This window comes from Nuphar pumila, chromosome 17 (assembly GCF_984573655.1).
Source record: "Nuphar pumila chromosome 17, dmNupPumi1.hap1.1, whole genome shotgun sequence".
Lineage (NCBI taxonomy): Eukaryota > Viridiplantae > Streptophyta > Magnoliopsida > Nymphaeales > Nymphaeaceae > Nuphar > Nuphar pumila.
In genome coordinates, this window is record NC_143265.1 from 81,500,560 (window position 1) to 81,521,796 (window position 21,237).

General features: G+C 38.0%; 1 protein-coding gene across 1 annotated transcript; it reads left to right on the forward strand.

Moving 5' to 3' along the window:
• The first annotated feature begins 578 nt into the window (after positions 1-578).
• On the forward strand, positions 579-15,734 carry LOC149812470 (aldehyde dehydrogenase family 7 member B4-like). Its single transcript, XM_089992769.1, has 15 exons — positions 579-933; positions 1,174-1,260; positions 2,713-2,844; positions 3,714-3,786; positions 6,607-6,629; positions 6,732-6,795; positions 7,498-7,543; positions 8,690-8,870; positions 9,066-9,242; positions 9,310-9,474; positions 10,883-11,023; positions 11,119-11,216; positions 12,951-13,100; positions 13,903-13,968; positions 15,396-15,734. Exons 1-14 carry the CDS (start codon positions 793-795, stop codon positions 13,955-13,957), a joined length of 1,533 nt encoding a protein of 510 aa, XP_089848895.1. The 5' UTR covers positions 579-792; the 3' UTR covers positions 13,958-13,968; positions 15,396-15,734.
• Positions 15,735-21,237: the final 5,503 nt, after the last annotated feature.

Sequence of the window (21,237 nt, forward strand, 5' to 3'; positions counted from 1 at the left end):
ATTGTTATTTTAGAGTAATAAAATTAAGAATTTTTATAAATTGTAATTGTCAAATACTGATGCTTATTTGGAAAAATCAGTAGAAGATAGGCCTTCATATGAAATTCTCGCTTTTCCACCGATAATGTAATGCAACCGTGCGAGAAAGGCCCCTGCCACGTATTCCGTCATGCGTGGCATGCATTAACAACACCCAAGACTTTTCTAAAAGAAAATCATATTAAAACATGTAAATGCTCTCTGACTTTATGGTAAGATGTAAAACAAGTATAAATTTTTGTACTGCCACGTATAAATTAAAAGTCCCAAAATGTCAACATCCTCCGTGTTTGTAGATTTGGCGTCTTAAAAGTAATCGGCTTTAACTTCTAAATTATCCGAAAATAACTCCATAAATGGAAGTCCCCAGAATATTAAGTAAATGACGGAAGAACCCTTATGAGTTGTGAATTCACTGACCGGCAGTCGCTGTAAACTGTAAGCGGCTTTTCGGTCAATTATGATAAAATGGAGGAAGTTTAAGTAATTTTGTATAAACGAAACGGATGACATTCACTGGTGCAGAGGGCCCATCACTCGCCCTCTTCAGTTCCGTGAGCGCATCGTCATCTTCGGAGGTCCTTCCGTGGACGCCTTCATCGTCATCCCTCTTTTCGTACTCTTCGTCGGGGTCCAAACGCGCCCGAGAACTCCCGAGATCCCAAAAACGAGTGGGAGTTCTTTCTTCCTCTTTCGTCTTCCCGCTCTCTGCTGGAAAACTCTTTGATCGGCAACTTCTCGTCTGGAGAATCCATGGCGTCGAATTTCTCCAAGAAGGAATACCAATTCCTGAGAGATTTAGGGCTAGCGCCTCGGAATCATGGGTGCTATGGAAACGGAGTGTGGAGGGGCCACGGTCTCTTGGTCACGTCCCTCAATCCCGCGACTAATCAGGTTCGTTTGGTGCCCTCTGCGTCATCAGAGCCCGATCGTTTCTGTTTCTCAATCTGTTTGTCGCATTTCATCGTCGCGCCTCGATCGGGATCGGCTTGGTTCGATCTTAATCGGAATAGGCGAATTGTTTGTGGTTTTCTTACGGTTTAGCCGAGCATCAGTTCATGTTTGGTTTAGTTTGTTCGTGATCGGAATTTGATCGGGATTGGATCGCCTTTTTTCTTCTTTTGATCTCTTCAGCCCATAGCAGAAGTGGCGGAGGCCTCGATTCAGGACTACGAGGAGAGCATGGTGGCTTGCGTTGAAGCTTCTAAGACGTGGATGCAAGTAAGAGCATTTTTTGTTTTGTTAACCGTTTTGCATTTCCTTACGCCTTCATTTTCCGTGTTTTGTTTCGAAAAAATCGTAAAAAGCTGCTAAGATATGGATGCAAATAGGAGTATTTCTTGTTTTATTGCTTTCATATCGGTGCGTTTTCTGTTTCAGTGCTGGGTAAAAAAGGATTGTAAAAAGAAGTGTAGTTGATTCGTTTGAGATGAACTGGTTTATGAGATTTTTTCTCTTATGAGATTTCGGTATAATTATAGTTTGTTTGTGTTGATAGCTGGTATCATTGTGTGAGTGTTCATATTGCAGAGATGCATCTATGTATCTACATTTCATCTCGGGCTTGTTGGTTCGTGGTTTGTTTAGAAGTTTATGCATGCTAAGCACTAGGTCTTGTACATCATGCAGTTGGTAGTCTTTATTCGCTTTTTCTGAGAAATAGTGTTAAATTTTTTAAATTGAGCAGTTCTTGTAGTTAGTCCGACCCGACATGGTAAGTCGTTGATCTGGCGTTTGAAAGTGGATTGCTTCCATCTCCAGGGGATCTGAAGTGCACTTCAAGGAACTCATCTGAGGTGCATCTGATCAGGTTGGACTGGCACAGGAAGAACCCCCAGCATTCTTCAGTTCTTGGGACAGTGCTCGTTCACTCAATCCTTTGATTTATAGGACTCACCTATCAACATAGATTATAAGTTTATAATTACATTCCCTGTTTAAAAGTGGTAAATTGTCAGCATGAAAATCCATTGCCTTCAAATACATGAAATGGTCTCTCATAGGGTAAGAACAGGGGAAATCGTGAAAAAAAATAGGTGTAGGATGAGAAAGGAAGAAAAAAAAATGCAAACAAACAGGTGGAAGATGATTCGTTTGAGATAGGATTAAGAACAAAGTCCTCTCTCCTTCTCTTCAGGATCTCAGGGGCTTTCTTGCTGCATGTGTTTTTCCGGGAAAGTGGGATAAGATGGGGTGTTGCATATCAAAAAATGCAATATCCCAGCTTATCCCACGTAAAAAAACTTGTGCATCAGAGTAGACCCTTAACTGGAAAATTATTTCCTGGAATTAGCGTGAAAAGACATAAAAGGTCTCTCAATGAGGTAATGCATTAGAAATGGTTAAATTTTTAATGCAACCAGGTTCTTAGTTGTTGTGAATTGAGGTCCTACCTATTTTCTAAAGGTCAGGGTGATTTAAGTCGGGAGCCTTGATTGTTATGCATTGAGATTTCTTTTTTTTTTAATGACAAAAAATTCACAGTTCAGAGACCCTCCTTTCATGTGGGAAGATGCACATTCTTCGGTTTTTTGACTGTCAGTTGTCTCATCAATGTTTTTCAAAGGTTGTTGATCTACTAGATTATATCTTAAGTTATTTTATCTGTGTGTGTTTTATTTTCATGAATAAAGTAGGTGATTCCGTATGCTATTATTTTTCTGTATGGATCAGATTCCTGCGCCAAAGAGAGGTGAGATCGTTAGACAGATTGGTGAAGCCCTGCGTAGCAAGTTGCAGCAACTTGGTAGGCTTGTGTCACTTGAAATGGGAAAAATTCTTCCTGAAGGAATAGGGGAAGTTCAAGTATGTGTGTTTACTTTGCTATACATTCTGTTATCACCATGCATTTCCTATTTCTGAATTCTGGACAGCACCTTGATACATGATTTGTGTCAGTTATGCTCTGAATGTGTGACTAATGTCTGAATAGGGTATCTTTATTTTTTATATCTTTAATGCTTTGAGTTATTTACTTTACCTTTCAATACTAAAACTTTTTTGAGTTATTCATAAACTTTGTGTCAAATGTCTTATCATCTTGAGCATGACAACTCGATTGCAAAATCTTTCTAAAATTTACCTCCATTGTATTTTTCCATATAAGCATACTGAACATCAGATATATATAGTTTTTAAATCCCGTGTTTTTCTATGCATGACTAACTTGTTATTTCTCTCTCTCTCTCTCTGTGAGTTCTTGAAAAACTATACTGTTGTGTATACCTAATTCGGGCAACTAATTTGAAACAGTGATTTCATTCTGTGGCCATGCATTTGCTCCTACTGCACATCTTGGCAGTCATAGGGCAGCTGTTTTAAGTCATATGGAGATTACCATTTATCTGGTTTATGGGTGCTCCTTCTTCCCTTTTCTGGGATGTATCAGCTCTTCTACTGTTTGTAAAATTAGGTAGAAGATGTAGACAATTGAATCACTATGTTAGTGTACCTCATGAAAACAGAAGAATGAGATATGCATATATGCCCTTTCCGCTTTTTGTTTCTTCTTTTTCCTTCTCTGGTGAGGGCTCTTTTTGTTGCATTTTAGTCTAGAATTTGCATATAGTTGAAGTTTTATTGTTTCTGTTGGTTAATGTCTGCATAATGGAAACACCAAAGAATTTCTTTTGTATCAACTTCTGAACCATGTTTCTCATCATCACTAATTGCAGGAGATCATTGACATGTGTGATTATGCAGTTGGATTAAGTCGCCAACTGAATGGATCAATCATTCCTTCAGAACGTGAGCCAACATTTCAATTTCTAGTATTTGATATTTGATACTTGATATTTAAGCTCAGAGATTTCAGTCATTTGACCAGTAGTAAAATAGATCACTTTTTATGATTTTCACTAGATTTTTTTTGCATGTGTCTGGTTTGAATTTTAAGTAGGATTACAACTGGACTATGGTTTTGTTTCCCCATTCTATGCAAAATGTCTGACTACATGATGACTTCTGGAAGTGCGTGTTATGGAATTTGGCTTTTACATTAATGTCATTGCTATTTTTTCCAGAAAACTAGTTTATTTGGTTGCAACGTCAAATGATCAACTTCATGTATAAGTACAATGTGTTTATCCATTTTTCCTCTTGACTGGAATTCATAGTCCATCTCGTTATATCTTTGAAAACCTACTTGAGAATTATAAAAAATTCTTGTAATTGGTTATGTTGCAACGATACTGTAAAGAGATTGGTTGGGCCTTTTGTCCTATTAGCACCAGTACCGTGACTGCAATTTATTTTTTTACATGAATGGCGGTTATTCTTCAAGATGTTACCCATATTTCCTTCTAGCTTCCTTTCCATCTTGTGTAGCTGCACCTCCTTTTGGTTAATGACATCTGTTCTTTCACTCCTGCATGTGCAATTTCTTTGATATGCTCATTTTTGTGCATGACAGTGTTTTTCATGAATATGTATGGGAATTTTCCTCAGCCCTCAGTATTGAAATATACAAATGGTCACGAGAATGCAAACTTTCTTCTTGACGTTTGGAGGAATGTTCTTCAACTTCTGTTTGATATTTATTAGGAAACAAGGCCCATGATCCTTGTTCTTCTTTTTGTTAGAGAACTTCAACCTGCAAAAAATTTGTGGTTTACAGGAAAGTGTAGGACATGAAATTTCGCCTATCTACAGATTTGGTAACTAATAGGTTGAAGAAGAACTACTTCAAGCCCTTTATTTTTGTGGTTATGCATATATGCTTTAAGTGTTATGCTGTTTCCTTTGAGAATTTGCTTTCCATTGTTAGGACATATGATGCCTGGTAACTTCATGCCTATGGGGCAATTTGGGCTTAAAATGTCGTTAGAATTTGGCAGTGATAGTCATGTTGAGCCAAACAGTTCGAGTCTGAGTTCCTGTAAGGGAGAAAGAAAGAAAACCCAAAACCTACATCAGGGTTAAATTTAGGTCGGTTATATGTATGTCCAACCCAGCCCAGACCCAACAGGCCTTGTTTTCAGTTTTTTGTATCTAAAGAACACATGCTCTACAGTCTACATAGATCCAACTCTGTTCTGATCCATTATTATGTTTGATTTCATCCATTTGGAACTTCTTGGTAAACCTTGATCTGGATTTTTAGGCCTTATTCGTCATTTTTGGAGAATTGATGATTTCCCACCATGTTTGGCTACTCTTGGTGTATTTAGTCAAAGCTCTCTTCTTGGCTCATGGTGTTCAAAGCTAGAAAATGGGTGCATGAAAAATAAATAAATAAACATACATTATTTTTTGGGCTCTGAAAGTGTGATGATATCGACAATATTACTTCAAAATTCTGGATTTTGATGCCACCATTAAGCTTTTCAAGAACAAAATTTACATAAAATATTTAACCATTCTCTAGTCCATATGGGTCTAGCTGTTTATCTGCACCCCATGCTGACTTTGGGTTGAGAAATGATTACAATATGTATTGGAATTTGACCCTTTTCACCCCCAATTAAGTCACAGTGTGGTTTAGTTTATGTATAGGAGAGGTGAGGTAATCACTCATCTAGTGAGCGCATAGAGAGCTTTTGGGCTGATAAATGAGCCAAACAAGCTGAGCCTTTTCCATTTGCACCTGTCTAGTTTTGGCTCATAGCTTGCTTGGACTTCATTCACCAAAAGCTTGAGATGAGTGTGAGCCGCCTCATTTGTAGTATAAAAAAATACAGTTATTTTATTGTAGTTTAGTGTTGAAAAGTTTATATTTCAATGGTATAAGAGAAGGGGAACAAAGAGAGTTCTGAGCACCCAGCCAATTCAATGGAAGCCACAAATCCTAACAAACAGCTCTATAACACAACTTGTGATATGCAGGGGATAAAATATATAACTACTCTATGTTAATTGGCCTAATCAAGCTAAACCAGGCCAAGTAGCAGCCCGTGTTTGGTTTCTACTTGACAAGGATCATGAGCTCTTAAAATACTCTTGTATTCAGTTGGCCAATTTCATAAGCCTGACTGAGATGGTGACTGAGACTAGTCACAGGTGGTTTGGTTCTTTTACTAGCCTAAGGAGCTTGTGAGAAAATCTGGATGAACATCCTAGCGGATGATCTTGCATAAGAGTTTATGTGTTAAGAGAGAATTAAAAATGGCATTCTACTTAATTGTGGCTATAGTTTCCATTTAAAATTGCATTGCTTTCTGACTATGTGGTTATGTCTAATGCAATGCATTGTCCAAGCTGTGGGTCAGTGAATGACTTTGCTACCATACATGATGAGGATTCTTGTAGGATTTCCCCTAGAATTAGAAAGATTTAGCGGCATCTGTTTTCTTTCCTTCCATCTTCTTTGTTGTGTTGGTATGAGATTCTTGTGATTAATGTTTTCCTAGATTGTATGGGATTTATGGTGGCATCTTTTGATTTACTTAGTTTAGTGGATCCTTTGTAATGGTCACTCATTACAAGTCTTATCACATAGCAAGAACTTGTGAATAGTGAAACGTCTCTGACCTATTCTATTTCTTAGGTTACAGTCTTATATTGTATGGATGCTTTTATGTATGTATAAGTTCTACTGAGGTGCTCATTTCATTTTTAATTTGTTGACAGGTCCAAACCACATGATGTTGGAGGTGCAATTTATACTTTTCTTGTTGTCAAGGAGTTACGTTTTTTATTAATATGGAAGCATGCTCAATGCTTATTGACAACTTTCATATGATCTGAAAACCCAGGTCTGGAATCCTCTTGGGGTAGTAGGAGTAATTACAGCTTTCAACTTTCCGTGTGCTGTTCTTGGTAAGTTGGTTTACAGTTACTGTATCATATTCATACTTCTTATCCAATATGTCCTATATAACACTTCCATAAAGTGGAAGGCCGACTGGAATGAGGTAGTTACTGTGTTTAGGTTTTGATGGCGAACCATTTTGATTGTCATTGGAATGTCAAGGAGCTGATGTTTAAAATATGTGTATATTCCTCTGATTTCCCCCTTTATTCACCATGACCCTGTTGCCAGGTTGTACTTCTAGCATTATAGGTTTTACCTTTTCTTTTACTTCTTTCTGTAGCTTTTTAGCATCCTTTAAAAGTCATGGACATTGCCCATATGCACGAACACGAGCATATTGATTATCATCTTCATCATTATTTCCTTATATCTATTGCTGATAGCCATATCTGTATTCTGGGAGTAAGACATATCTAATCATAAAGTTATAACAGTAGATGCATAATTTGAATATGTGAACCATCTAGCAAATTAGTTATGCTTGTTGTCAAAATTTCATGACAGTATCATCTCTTTTCTTTCTTGACTAATCCAATATAAGGCTTTTTGGATATATTTCTCTTGTTTAAAGTTTGATTCAAGATGAGTCCGAAAACATACATGTGCAGAATGATTAGCTAGCTCCTAATCTGTTCAGCTTAGGTTTAATCGGTCAAGCAATATTTTACACTTCTTTAATATTAACATTTTTTTTTCTTTTTCCTTAGGGTGGAATGCTTGTATTGCTTTGGTCTGTGGGAATACTGTAGTTTGGTGAGTCCCCCATTTGACTTCGTCATGTTTTGCTTAGATCATCAGTTATATTAAATTGTTTTCCTATTAGATAAAAAGTTCCTGTGTTATCCCTTTTGATGACAAAAACTAGGAACCGTAGCTGCTCTAGTATTCTTTCTACATGGAGATTTCATCTTTATTTATTATGATTTCTTTTGTTGGCATACTCATGGATCTTGTAATGGGAATTTCTTGGTAAGAGAATATCTTGGGAGAACAATTTTGCAGTATGACAAAAAATATCAGATTAGGTTAAAAAAGAAATGCGGAAGTGATTATCAATTGCATTCATATCATGAGACTGAAATTTTTTGTATTAGCGTCATGACTATTGTTAAATGTATCCATATCACAAGATATTAAATTTCTTGGCAGTGTCTGGGATGTTAAATTAGAACATTTTAGGGAATTTAGCAGTGGATTTTCAACACCTCAACTTAAATTTTATCTTTATCTTTTTCTAAATTTATTCTTCCTTGCCTCCAGTAAGCTGCTTTTCTAAATCAGTCCACGGGAACCTTAAGGTATTTGTTTTAATTACATATCTAATTTTCCACTTAAAAATATTTTCTCTCTTAAAGTTTCTCAACTTTCCTTTTTAATTCATATACCTCTTGTTCATTTTAACATGCTTCTAAGATTAAATAGGTTCTGTTTTGTTGATTTATTAGTATCTAAAGTAAAGTAAGAGCTATGTTTAAATTTTAAAAGGACCGTTCTGTCATGATAGCAGTTTTCTTTATTGGATGCCTAATTAAACAAGTCAAAACATATCATAAAGATTAGTGTACATGATCAATATATACCTCTATTTTGTGACACGAAAGATTCATGGACATGCTTACAAAGTGTATCTACCCACTTGCACACATGCACGTGCATGCACTCAGACACATGCACAGAGGCTGATGGGCAATTCCTCTTCTTGAACCTTGCATTCCCATAATTTTGTTCCAACCTGACTTTCATTCTTGGCTGCTGATGTTAAATTTCAAGTAATGTGTTTTTTGTTTATTTATTAAATTCCTAATAATCATTGTTTTTACTGGGAGATTGTTACTTCCTGTCTTTAGTCGTGATTTAAAAAAGATTTGACTTCCAATCTTATTCTGATATCTCACACAGGAAAGGTGCTCCAACAACGCCATTGATCACTATTGCTATGACCAATTTGGTGGCCGATGTGCTTGAAAAGAACAACTTACCAGGTGCAATTTTTACATCTTTCTGTGGTGGTGCTGAGATTGGGCAAGCAATAGCTCAAGATACACGTATTCCTCTAGTGTCATTCACCGGAAGTTCCAAGGTATGAAGTATAGATTTTTTTGTAACTACTGAACTTTTTCTATAGAAGTGACACTTTACTTCACAAATATTCTCTCAAGGCTTTGAAGTTAGAACATTGTCGCTCATCTTTGATTCCCATAAACTCGAATTGCCAAGACTCATTCATTGGCCTCCATCTCAAATGAACCATTAATATTTCTTGCTTTCCATGCAGGTTGGGCAAATTGTTCAGCAGTCAGTTAACAAGAGATTTGGCAAATACTTACTTGAACTAAGTGGAAATAATGCAATAATTGTTATGGATGATGCTGACATCCAGCTAGCTGTTCGTTCTGTTTTATTTGCAGCAGTTGGTACTGCAGGACAACGTTGCACAACATGTCGTAGGCTGGTTAGTGTGTTTATGCTATCTGTCATTGAAGTATGTTCTAGAGCTGAATGTTTTCAGTTTGTTGCAGCTTCTTCATGAAGGTATTTATCAGACAGTGTTGGATCAGCTGATCGAAGTATACAAGCAGGTGAAAATAGGGGATCCCTTGGACAAAGGCACCTTGCTGGGGCCGCTGCATACTCCTGCTTCAAAAGTGAACTTTGAGAAAGGCATTGAGATAATCAAATCTCAGGCATATTTCATCTCCTTAATTTCCAATTGCTTTATCTTGTTCAGATGGTACCTTTGACTTGTCCTTCAATTTTTACACCTATTAATTGCTCACTAATTGGATAACAAACTCTTATTTGTTAGAATTAGAAGTTAATTGATCTCAAAATCAGTCTATTAAAATAGTAAAATTTATCCAATGCCCAAAATTATGTGTGTGGTAGTGATATTTCAGTCTTTTGCTCTATGTTTGTCATTCATGTAGTGTTCTCAATGCTAATCTGACCAATGAAATTAAAATGGCTTTATGTCTTGATAATTTGGGCTTCTTCTTTCTGCAATTGAGATGGTGGCTCCTAATTTTCTAATATAGTTCTTAGGTTCTTTTCAACAAATCAAGTCTCTATTCAACTGTGGTAGTATATCACCTCATCAAGAACTGAACCTTGATATGATGTGCAAACAGAGTACAAAGCTAGATAGCCAAAATAATGTATTATTCCCAATTTACCGATAACACAGAAGCCAGATTTCATCAAGTTATATCATAGCTGGGACTGGGAGTGGTCTACACTGCCAACCTCTAACCTTCCTTTCTCCTGTTGTAAATATAGTTAGAGAGATCATGGGGTAGCTGTTCACAGATGATGCCTCACCTATGAGGTGACATCCAAAGATGCATGTTTGTGCATCTTGTTATTCTGTCATTGCTTTGGGACAGACATTGCTTCCATTTCCTACAGACCTGTATGTCATCTATATGCAGAAGTGGTCATCATTTCTGATGCTCTTTCAAATACAGTGATTCTGCGTTCACAAATTACTTATAGTTTCCTCCGACTTTGACTTGGTGCAACTGTTTCAGGTACTCTCTCTCTCTCTCTTCTTCATTTTATGTGTTCAAGAGGATATCCACTTCTATCCCTTTTCATGTGTTTCCCTTCATCTCTCTTACTACAACTTGAATCCCTTTCATAGTGGTGTTCTCTTGGCTACTATTAGATTGATTCCAGATCGTGGGCCATGACAGAATGAAATTCCTAGTGTCTTTTTGTCTGCATTTTTCTCGCATGCCTTGGTTTCACTTATGAGTTATGACTATGAGTGTTGTTTCTTTAAGGGTTTTGCTTTATTGATCCAATTAACTTGTAAGTGATTGATTATGTTTTACTTGTGTCTCTTTCTAAAGAGGGATGGTATAGCAATCCCAGATTGCTTGTCAAAAGAAAACTATAATAAATAACAAAGGGAAATTCCATGATGAAAGAAATGCTCTGCTTTAGTTTTTGTGTTTGAGCTGTTCAGATAGCAGGGTCATTCTCACTCTTTGTTGATCATTATCTTTTTTATGTTAAGCACATTAGGGAGATGCAAAAATAACAGTTTCCCTGTCAAGGTAATTGTCTGTGCTTTTCTTTCTCTTTGTGCAGGGTGGAAAAATTCTAAGTGGAGGGCTGAGCATAGAAAGCGAAGGAAACTTCGTGCAGCCTACGATTGTTGAGATATCTCCTGATGCACCAGTAGTTAAAGAAGAATTGTTTGGTCCTGTTCTTTATGTATTAAAGTTTCAGGTTGCTTCATCTAATTAATTTTGCTTGTGCAAGGTTGTGCTTCATTGTAGTATACTTGGTATCAGCGCAGAAGCTAAAATCTACCCACTATGCAGACACTGAAAGAAGCTATAGAAATAAACAATTCTGTACCACAAGGTTTGAGTAGCTCAATTTTCACGCGGAGGCCAGAAGTTATCTTTAAGTGGATTGGGTAAGTGTTGGAAATTGAATCAGTGAATTGGTTATTCAATAAAGATGATTTTCATCTTAGGTGTTCTCTTGATTAAATAAGGATTACACTTTTTTTTTTCTACTTTTTCTCTAAATGGATCATTATATTGTTGGATAGAAATACGACTTGGACTATAGGATATTGAAGCCTCTATTACAGAGAACTGTGCCTTTCGAAACTTGTAGTTATGTCTGCTTATAGTGTGGAGCATACAGGTTTCCCAGAACCATATGCAGCTCCTTGTAAAAGTGTACCTCTACAAAGGAAAAAAAAATGTGCCAAGCGATAACCAGTAGCATGTCTGAGTCAGCTTGGGCACTGTAAATGATGACTTTGAAATGTCTCATGCTTAATAAAATAATTATTTTTCACACAGTAAAATTTAATGAATTATATCTGATGTATCTCTTTAACCAGACAGCCCTTGCTGCAGTTTTTTGCAATCTAATGCAGAATTTCTGTTCTTTTTCATTTTTAGAGGAAAACTTATTTTTCTCTAGAACTGTCTGTTTTCTATTTTCAAGGATCAAAACGCCTGGTATAGTCACATTGCATTGTGTAAGAAGGTGCCCCATATATCTTGCTCATGTAATGTTTTTTGGCATTTAATGAACTGGTACTGATCCTCCTGCTGTAGTTCCCTGCTTTGGCCATCAATTAAATGAAGAAGGCGATGGCCAGGTGTGGGCTGGTGAACATATAAGGCCATGTGCAAGCACCCACATCATAGGCACCGTGTATGATATGGTGTTTATTTTTGGTGGTATATAGCCTTTGCAACATTATTGACGTAGTTGCTAGGTGAAAAATGAAGTGACCTGGTAAGATAGATCAGGGCAACATTTAGTGGCATAAGAAAATTTGGCAAGCAAGTGCCATTTCCTCATTAATCAGTTTTTAAAAATACTGACCTAAAACAAACACGTTGTACAGATCCCCGTGTTTGGGTGTGCCATATTAATGTCAAGAATTATTCCTTTTGTCTGTGTTATCCAAAAGCTCCATAAGTAGATTAGAAGCTCATGACTCTCTTAGATTTATGTTTTCCTGGGAGTGTACTTACAATATGTAAATTCTTTGCATTACTCACAGTCATGAATAGCTTTGAAACTGCAATTTGCGAAGCTAGACATCCAAATCTGAGAAATTTGAAGTTTCTTTTAGGAAGAAACATTTTTCCCCAGGGGGAATCATATGATTGCATCTGAAAAGCTTTCTGTAGGTTTTGGATTTATAACCTGAATGCTGTAATTTTAGCAACATGCTGCATTTTAATAATTATTAATAGGATGTCCATTTGCTTTTATGGGATATACTGTTATTTTGTCTGTTCTGATCATCTCGCAATGCAGCTCAAGGTTTTTTTAGTTATAAAGGGAGGATGAATAGTGGATTTTTCTGGTATCATGTGACTTGTTTTGTTTTTTGTTTCTTTTCACGATCTTTCTTTGGTCAAATACTATGGATAGCACGTCTATTATTATTATAACAGTAGTAATATTCTATTGATTCCATTAAGTTGCAGCAGTATTCATTCTGAAAACAATATCCAAGAGAGCCAAAAATTTCTGTGTAATGCTTTTATTAATCATCTCTTGCCTAGCATTTTAAGAAACTATAATTGCACCTTGATGAGAACGAGCTGTTTGCTTGTATTTCATGTTGACTAAGAGGTGACCTTTTACCTCTATTTATTCTTATCCACTTGTGCAGACCACATGGGAGTGACTGCGGCATTGTGAATGTGAATATACCTACTAACGGTGCTGAGATTGGAGGTGCTTTTGGAGGTGAAAAGGCAACTGGAGGTGGTCGTGAGGCAGGAAGTGACTCCTGGAAGCAATATATGCGTCGGTCTACATGGTATGCACATGCTTACGTCAGTTGTCATAATTCTTTCATCTTTTCTCTACTTTAATTTATGCACCAAATTGCTTGATGTGACGTTACTGCAATCTGCGGTCTCACCTTTCAGTCTCAAGCCACAAGATGCAAAAACAGACCAAGTTCACATTGCTAAGGATGGCCATAGGTTGCATTATTGAATCAATCAGGATTTCAACTATGATGGGCCAATGGGTTTAGTAACTGAATCTTCAATTAGTGAAACTTTTTCGTTATTTTTGTCTCTTTCATTATAACCCTTGTTATCTCATTATTTAATGTGTTTTCTTTAATCCTAAGATGTTCTCCACATATTCAAGCCATGCGCCATTAATCTATGTTAAATTGGTTTTTCTCTCATTTACAAACTTCTTTTCATTATATCCCATGCATTAAAAGGCAGCTTTATCCTTGATGGAAAAAATTAGCAGGAAAATTTTGGCAGAAACTTGTGTAAATAAATGCGAATTTAGATGTCTTCACATGTAATAAAAGAAACAATGCATGTTTATTCTTTCAGTCACTTCTTTTCATACGGTGGATGCATAGAGATTTTACTGTTTTCGTTCACGAAAACAATAGTTTTCAAATTCTGGTAGAACTTCAAATTTCATGTTTGAGAATGCATAAATGTAGATAAAAATTTGATCTGCATTTTGTTTAATTCAGGCGTCTTGCTTTAGAACTAGTATTGAGCTTGGCCTATCATAACTTCATTTAGATATTTGGTAAGACTTTTGATTTTACAAATCTTTAACCAAATCTGAAATTCCTGTTGCAGTACAATCAACTATGGGAGTGAACTGCCTCTAGCACAGGGAATTAATTTTGGCTAGACCATCTCAAGGTGAAGTCATTTTCAATATTAATTTCTGTTGGTAATTTATTATCTCTTTCTCTCAGACAGCTACACATGCCTAAGGTTGTGGAGGGATCTGGTGTGGGTTATATATGTATAATAACAGCTTCTGACGAGCTGGTTAAATGTGGACCTGGTGGAAAAGAAAAAGATTCAACCATGAATTTGGGTGAACTGTGGAAACACTGAATTTTCCAGTGAAATATGGTTTAAACTGGGTTCACCGCAGTTGGATCTATTGAGTCACTCTCTATCCAACAGCTCAGTTTAGTAGGGCTGCACAGCGAGCTGAGCTAGCTCGGGCTCAGCCCATTTAAGCTGTGCCCAAACTCGTCCGAAAAAATAAATAAGTCGAGCTTGAGCAAGGGATGAAGCTCGGTTCGTATAAACGAGCCAAGTTTGAACAAGCAATCGACCTCGGTTAAGCTCGCGTAGTCCGATTAAGCTCAGTATATGTGGTTATATGAGGCATCAGTTTTCATATATGTATATTTTCTGTTAACTAAAAGAACAAGTGTATTTGTTACCCTAATGGTTAAGGCATTCAGCCTTTGCATGGGTGCTGGTGAGTTCTAATTGGAATCCCAACCAACTCTTGTTCTATTAAAAAAAAATCTGAAAGAAAGTTGTTCAGCTCCAGCCCAGCGGAGCTTAGCTTGAGCTTGACTGGGGCCCGTTACAGACAAAGAGTGCTCAATCTCGGCTCGGCTCTTAAATTTTTTTGGTGAGTTGAGCCAGCCCAAGCTCAGCTCGAACCTGGCTCGTGTGCAACCCTAGGTTGGGCTGCTTGAGCTTTGGGCAGCCTAACACGGCTTGGGACAGTTTTAGTTGAAGCTTTGTGCCTGAAACCAATAGGCCAGGTCTTAGGCCTGACCTGACACTTAGATGGGCTGGGTTTACCTGGTGTCCGCCTGCTAGGGTATCCAATCACAAGTTGCTTGGGCCATTGCCCGCTTCTCACTCAATGATCTGATACTTGAAGCATTAGATTCTCAATTTCATAATCTGGAGGAACAAGTTTCCATGGTCAAACGTAGAGCCTGAATTTTACTAGTCTGCCCAATGACAAACTACTAGGGATGTCAGTGGACCGGGGCGGAGGCAGGGTACAAGGTCTCGGGCCCCATTTTCCCTCGGTCCACTGCCATCCCTACAAACTACAGAGGGATAAATAACCATAGTTGGAGTGCTTTAATCAGGTTTTGTTTCAAAAATTGAGAATTCCCTTTTTAGTGTTCCTCTTCTTGAGAAATTTGAATTCGGGGATTGTTTCTTCTCATGTTTGTCTTCAGTAGTGGCCATGTAGGAACGCAGATTGGCCTATTGTTCTAAATATGAATTAATTGTGCTTTTAAATTTTTGCCTAATTGAATTACGTACCCTGTACCGATATAATTATAATTGTTGGATTTCAGGGGGGCTGCCTATATATTCTACTAGCTCTTCTGCAAAAATAAAAGGATCCTTCTGATCAGTGACAGCATTAAAGTTGATCTTGCCTCGTGCCTGCAATGCTGCGGGTACGGAAACCTGTTCTCTGCGGAAATGGAAGGGTGAAAGGTAGCAATTTCTCTCTGTGATGCCAGGGTCATTTTTACTGTGGCGTCAATTGTGATGGTAATAAACAGGTTGGTGCTGGTACATGTATTGGTGACTTTATTTAACCTTCCGATGTGTTGGAAACTCGTTCCTTTTTTTCTCTTGTAATTTCAGTTATTTGATCGAGCAGTTTAATGCCCGTCTTTAAACCAAAATTGTGCAAAAAGAGGGAGAAAAGGGCAAACGTGAAGGCATGTCACGTGAGAAACTTCAAACATGTCTCTAGGTTGGTGCATGTTAGAAAATTCAAGTTCTGAGTAGTGTTTTTTTTCCCACAAAATCCTCCGCCTTTATTGTTATTTCAAAAGACACCAAATTTTCGTACAAATATGAGCATTAAAATGGTTGTGTCTTGCGGTTGGTTTTGTTTGGAGCAGCAAAACACAACCCTTGTTACAATTAGTGGTTGGCTTTTTTTTTGGACTTATAACCGAAGAAACTGGCACCAGCACGAAGACCTGGTCGTGCTGGCTCAGCCTGCCATACCTACAGTCGTAGTGCTGACAGCATAAAACTATGAGGCTAGGACCCCTGCCCCTGGGGCCTATGCTATGCGTTGGCGGCTTGTACAGAGAGGCGATGCCCATGGCAATCAAACCTTGCCCATGGGAATCGAACCTTGACTGCCCGTCTAGCAGCCAAGGTTCTACCCCACTACGCCAACCCCCTTGGGGCTAATTAGTGGTTGGGTTAAAAACATATTACCGCTCTTATTACAAATTTCTTTTTTTGAATTTTTACTCGGGGAAACTGCGCTAGGCACAGATACCTAGCTGCACTGGCTCAGCCTGCCATACTACAGTATCTGTTCATGTCGGTGTAAAACTCTGAAGGCTTACCCCTCGACCTCAGAGAGTGACGCCCATGGGATTTGAACCTAGACCCCATCTCACTACGACAAACCCCTTGGGTCTTATTACAAATTAGTTGTTCTTTGTGCCTCCCACTTATCTAGGACTCTCAATGAGTGGGGTTTGCATTGGATACCCAACCTGAATCCAAATTTCTGGGCATGGACATAAAAAGTTGCTGACCTGAATATTATTTGTGTAGACTCAACCCGACCTGAGAATATTTCAAAACTTTATCATGTTTTAACCCATTTTTTAATGTGCTTTTTTATTTTATTTTTCTCAATGTTTCTAGACGTTTTACTTGTTTTTAATAATTTCATTTCTTTTTAACATAGTAGGTGATTGGGATAGTCAGAATCTCCATTTTTATTTCATTAAAAAATAAATATTTTCAGAATATTATATCAATTATGTAGATGTAACTCTTTACATGTGATTTATTTGTTTGGTTTAGTAAAAACTCACTCTTGCATCATGTTTTTTGACTTGTATGTTGGATTTGTTGGGGATTGAAAATTCGATGATATAATATATTAATTTTTTAAGTCTTATAAAATCATATTTTTGTGTTAAAAATAGGACCCAGAGGTTGATTGATATTATTTTGACTATGCCCAAAAACATCCACGAGGTCCGATGTGGTCCAGAGTTTCAACTAAGAGGTTTAGGGCCCATGAGAACCCCAATATTTTTCGTCTCTTAGAAAATATTATACAATATAAATTCTACTGACTCCCTCTCGCTCTCATGTTAAATGACAAAATAATTGATTGCTATATGGATCGACATTGGGGGTAGATGAGCTTCCTGATGTTGATGCCTACATCCACGTGATGAAATTAGTCAATCGGATGTTTAATTGAAGTAGTAAACTCCATTCACATCATGCATGCGCGCATGCACTTGGAGACACAGTGACAAGTTAAAAATAGGGGTAGTCAAAACTCACGAGAATTTAAAATTTTTGTCTTAAATCTCGCATATTTTTGGCAAAATCTCAGCAATAAAAAGGTAAATTAAAAATATATAAAAATATCTTTTTATAAGAAAATATAAATAAAAATTATTTAAAAATAAAAGTCACACATTTTTTTAATGATAAATAGCTGTTAAAACTTAAATATCACGTTTAAATCATGATATTTATGTTTTGATGAAAAAAATATGATATTTTGAAAATATCGTGAGAAATTGTCATTTTTAACTTTCAGGTAATTTCTCATGATATTATCGCATGATTTTCATAAATCTCGCGATATTTGTCACTATCTTTTGGGATTAAGAGTGAAAAATGCTGCTTTTCAGTTCTGAGAAAAAAGTCTCAATGGAGAAGTAACACAAGCTGCACACCGTTTGAAAGTAACATGGCTATGGAGCTTTCTCTTTTATAGTCTCTACCATCTGACAAAAATAATACAATTGTGCATTGCATATTTTACCATGCTCTCGGTAGACCATCTACCATTTCAAACTCTTTTTTTTTTTTGTCAAGCTGGGGTTAGGTAGACCCCTACATGTTCATCGATCTAATACTTGTGATTTTTACACAAAAATTCACGTTTATGTCAATGGGTGTCAGTTTAGAGGTAATCTTTTCAAGTCTTTGTCATTCTCCCTCTCAACTGTCTTAGGTTTTTATCCAGAAAATGAACTTTACAATAACTATAACTAATGTTAAGTTATAAAACTGTACAACAACTCTAAAGCATCACCTTAGCCCCTTCCTTCCAAGGCTTGTGATGCTCAATGGTAGACATTCATTCGGTTATGATGACTTTCTCTTTCACTACCGCATTGATTAGGATTGTAGATCATGCTTACCATTCCTTATCCTACAACTTCCCAACCCTAACCAATCACACACAAAAAAAAAAAGAAATGAAAAAAAAAAGAAAAAGCTATACCTGATCCTGTGTTGTGGATCTGATTATGAGTGCGCCACCGGTAGCAGCCAGATCTAGCCGATGCACGCGCGAGCAAACTCGCCACATAACCAGCTTCAGCGCAGGCCAGCCAGCCACTGCACGAGCAACACTAGCTATCGGCGCATGTGAGGCACATGTGCGCCAGCAGCAAAAGGGGTTTGCAAGGAGGCACGGTTTCAGCAGAGAGATTAAGGACGTCTCCAACAGAGTTTGATGAATAGCCGCCCAGGCACCAACTCAGCCATGAACAGTATAGATAGTGCATTGTTTGTAATTTTCTGTATTATGTAACTTTTGGAATAAAATTTCCTTTGGCTCCAAACTTGAAGATTGGCCTCTTTTGAGAATAGGCTTTTGTTTAGAACTTCTAAGTTCTAAATGAAAGATTTCTTTCTTTCTTCTCCTTCCATCTTCATCTTCTCCACTTGACGCTAGACTTCACCGTGTGACGTCCGACTGTTGTTGATTACTTCTGCAATAGCATCTTATAACACGTTTTGGCCGATCGGCCTCAACGCAGCTGCACACGCACTGCCGCAGTAGACCGACACTCCTGCAAGCATGCGCAGCACAGGGCGTCGCCTGTGCAAGAGCTGCAGACGCATTCGCTCTTGATCGTCTTGACTCGCTGTGCAGATTTCTGTAGTAATGAATGATCTACTTCAGAACATAATCTGCTTGCGTTTGAATGTATAGCTTGTAGCAAACAGACTTCATCTTGCTCTCTCAAGCTCATGCATTGCACGCGTATCACAACATGTTGGATCGCTGCTGCACGCGTCTTCGCCTGATATCTGTGACTTTGCTTAGAACTACAGTCTCTGCGCACAGCGCCTGCGTGCGCAATTGACCTGTGAGCGCCTGTGTCCGCATGTTCTGTTTAACGCCTAGGAGGCAGTCCGATAAGCGCCTGCGTGCGCCTTGATTGCTCAGTGCCAGTGTGTGCCACAGCTCTACCGTGCCTGACTGCGCGAGGCAGCGACAGCGCCTGCGTGTGTAACGTGTATATAGCACCTGCGTGCGCCGAATTGGATCGTGCCTGCGTGCACAGTGAACAGACTAGGAATGAGTCGTGAGATCCGTGGGAGCAGCGGGATCAAACCGCAACAATTCTGCTGGGATCAAATATTTTGTGAAAGTCATAAGATGTCACAAGTTGGATACTCGAAGTATGCGTCTCTTACCTTAAAGCTGCAGTAGCAGGCTCCTTACTACGAAAAAAAGGTAGCCAAGGGAGTTTAACTGCTTGTGGGTGGATCATAAGGCAGAGTGTTGATCTCTCGAGCCTCACCACCTGAAACTTCGTTTCCCTAAGAAGAAGAAAACTGTATCTGTGTGTGAGAGAGAGCATTTATCATTCAACATTACCAAAATACATCCAACAGAATATTGGATGAGAGAGGAACATAAGAGTAAGACAGCCACCATCTAGATGGTGACTGTGCACAGTTCAGAGTACAAGTAGATCCAAACCCCGTCTCTACTATATAATTTAAGAGTCAGATACACATCAAACATAACCCGCTGACGTAGCCTTCCAAAATTGAATTTGATGCCCCTGAAAAAGATATCGTTTCTTTCAGTCCATATCACCCACCATGCTGAAAACAACCATAACCGCCACAATAATCTCCTTTTTTTTTATTTTGTAAACTCATGAAACCAAACAAGAGGTCCCAAATAACATAACTCGAACACGTTTGAACCGGCGGTGCACCCCAAGTTTGAAAGAATAGATCTAAAACTACCGGGCAAAACCAAAATAGGTGAGTCGTGTCCTCTATCGCCTTCTCGCAAAGAACACATATGCTTGGAAATTGAAGCCCCCGTTTCCTGTGAGAGAGAGAGACCAAACCAACAGGGAGCTTTGTCTTGACTTTGAGAAGGAAAAGAGAAGGTTAGATTATACATAATGATAAATGTCTGAGGGTGCCTTTGGTTGGACAGACTTGTCCCAATCTGACCACAAACAACGGGCCTTGTTCTTCACGCTTCGCAATTATTGTCCAAACTTGCAATAAATGCATAAAATATCTAACTATTTTCAGTATTACTCATAAAATATCAAAGATTATATTGTATCAAAAGCCTAGTCACCTAAGCACTGCTTGTCAGGCATTATTGGTTATTGTTAGTGACAGTCATCAAACACAAGCAATTCTTTAAGATACATGATCCACATTCACATTAAGATTGATGTTATGATCCAAATTCTCCTGGTATCGCATATTCAATTATCGATGGTCTTCAGAACCCAGCTTCTTTCCATGAATCCAAATATTTGAATTGGATTGGCCAATGCCAAAACATGATTTGAATAGGATGATTAGGCGATTTTTCCCACTTGGACTTAGGGGATCTAAGATAGTGGATATGGAGCCGAATTATGCCTTATCCAAATCTGAATTTTAAACAGTAAGTTCAAAATCTAAGCCTGAAGTCGATCCATCAAATTACATGATACTACAGATCTGGTAAAAATAGATTGAATACATGTATTATATATGTAAAATGTACAAACCAAGCTGACCACAGAAGTTGAAATCTGATCTTCAAGATCCACATCTGAAAATAATGAATAAGATTCAAATTGGAGGCCCAACTGAATCCGATCAATTTGAACATCTATACAGACAATTGTTATAAGGCGAGAAATATCAAATCATGTAGACCATGATCTGGTTCAGATGTCTGAAGTCAAGCTATTCATAACCAATTACTGAGGGTCGGCAACTGTCGGGGTACCTGACTGGTGCCTGGCCCCAAACTGAGTTTAGGATGCCATTTGCAGCCCAAGCCTGATAATAATCGGGCTCGACCCAGCCTGACTACTAAATGGGCTGGACCTGGTTAGGGCCAAAATAATTTTACAATGAAGT

Excerpts from the sequence above, each read along its gene's own strand:
- LOC149812470 (XM_089992769.1), top strand. The coding sequence starts at position 793 with ATGGCGTCGAATTTCTCCAAGAAGGAATACCAATTCCTGAGAGATTTA. Across the intron at positions 934-1,173 it reads TCAATCCCGCGACTAATCAG|CCCATAGCAGAAGTGGCGGA; the intron begins GTTCGTTTGGTG and ends TGATCTCTTCAG. Across the intron at positions 1,261-2,712 it reads CTTCTAAGACGTGGATGCAA|ATTCCTGCGCCAAAGAGAGG; the intron begins GTAAGAGCATTT and ends TGTATGGATCAG.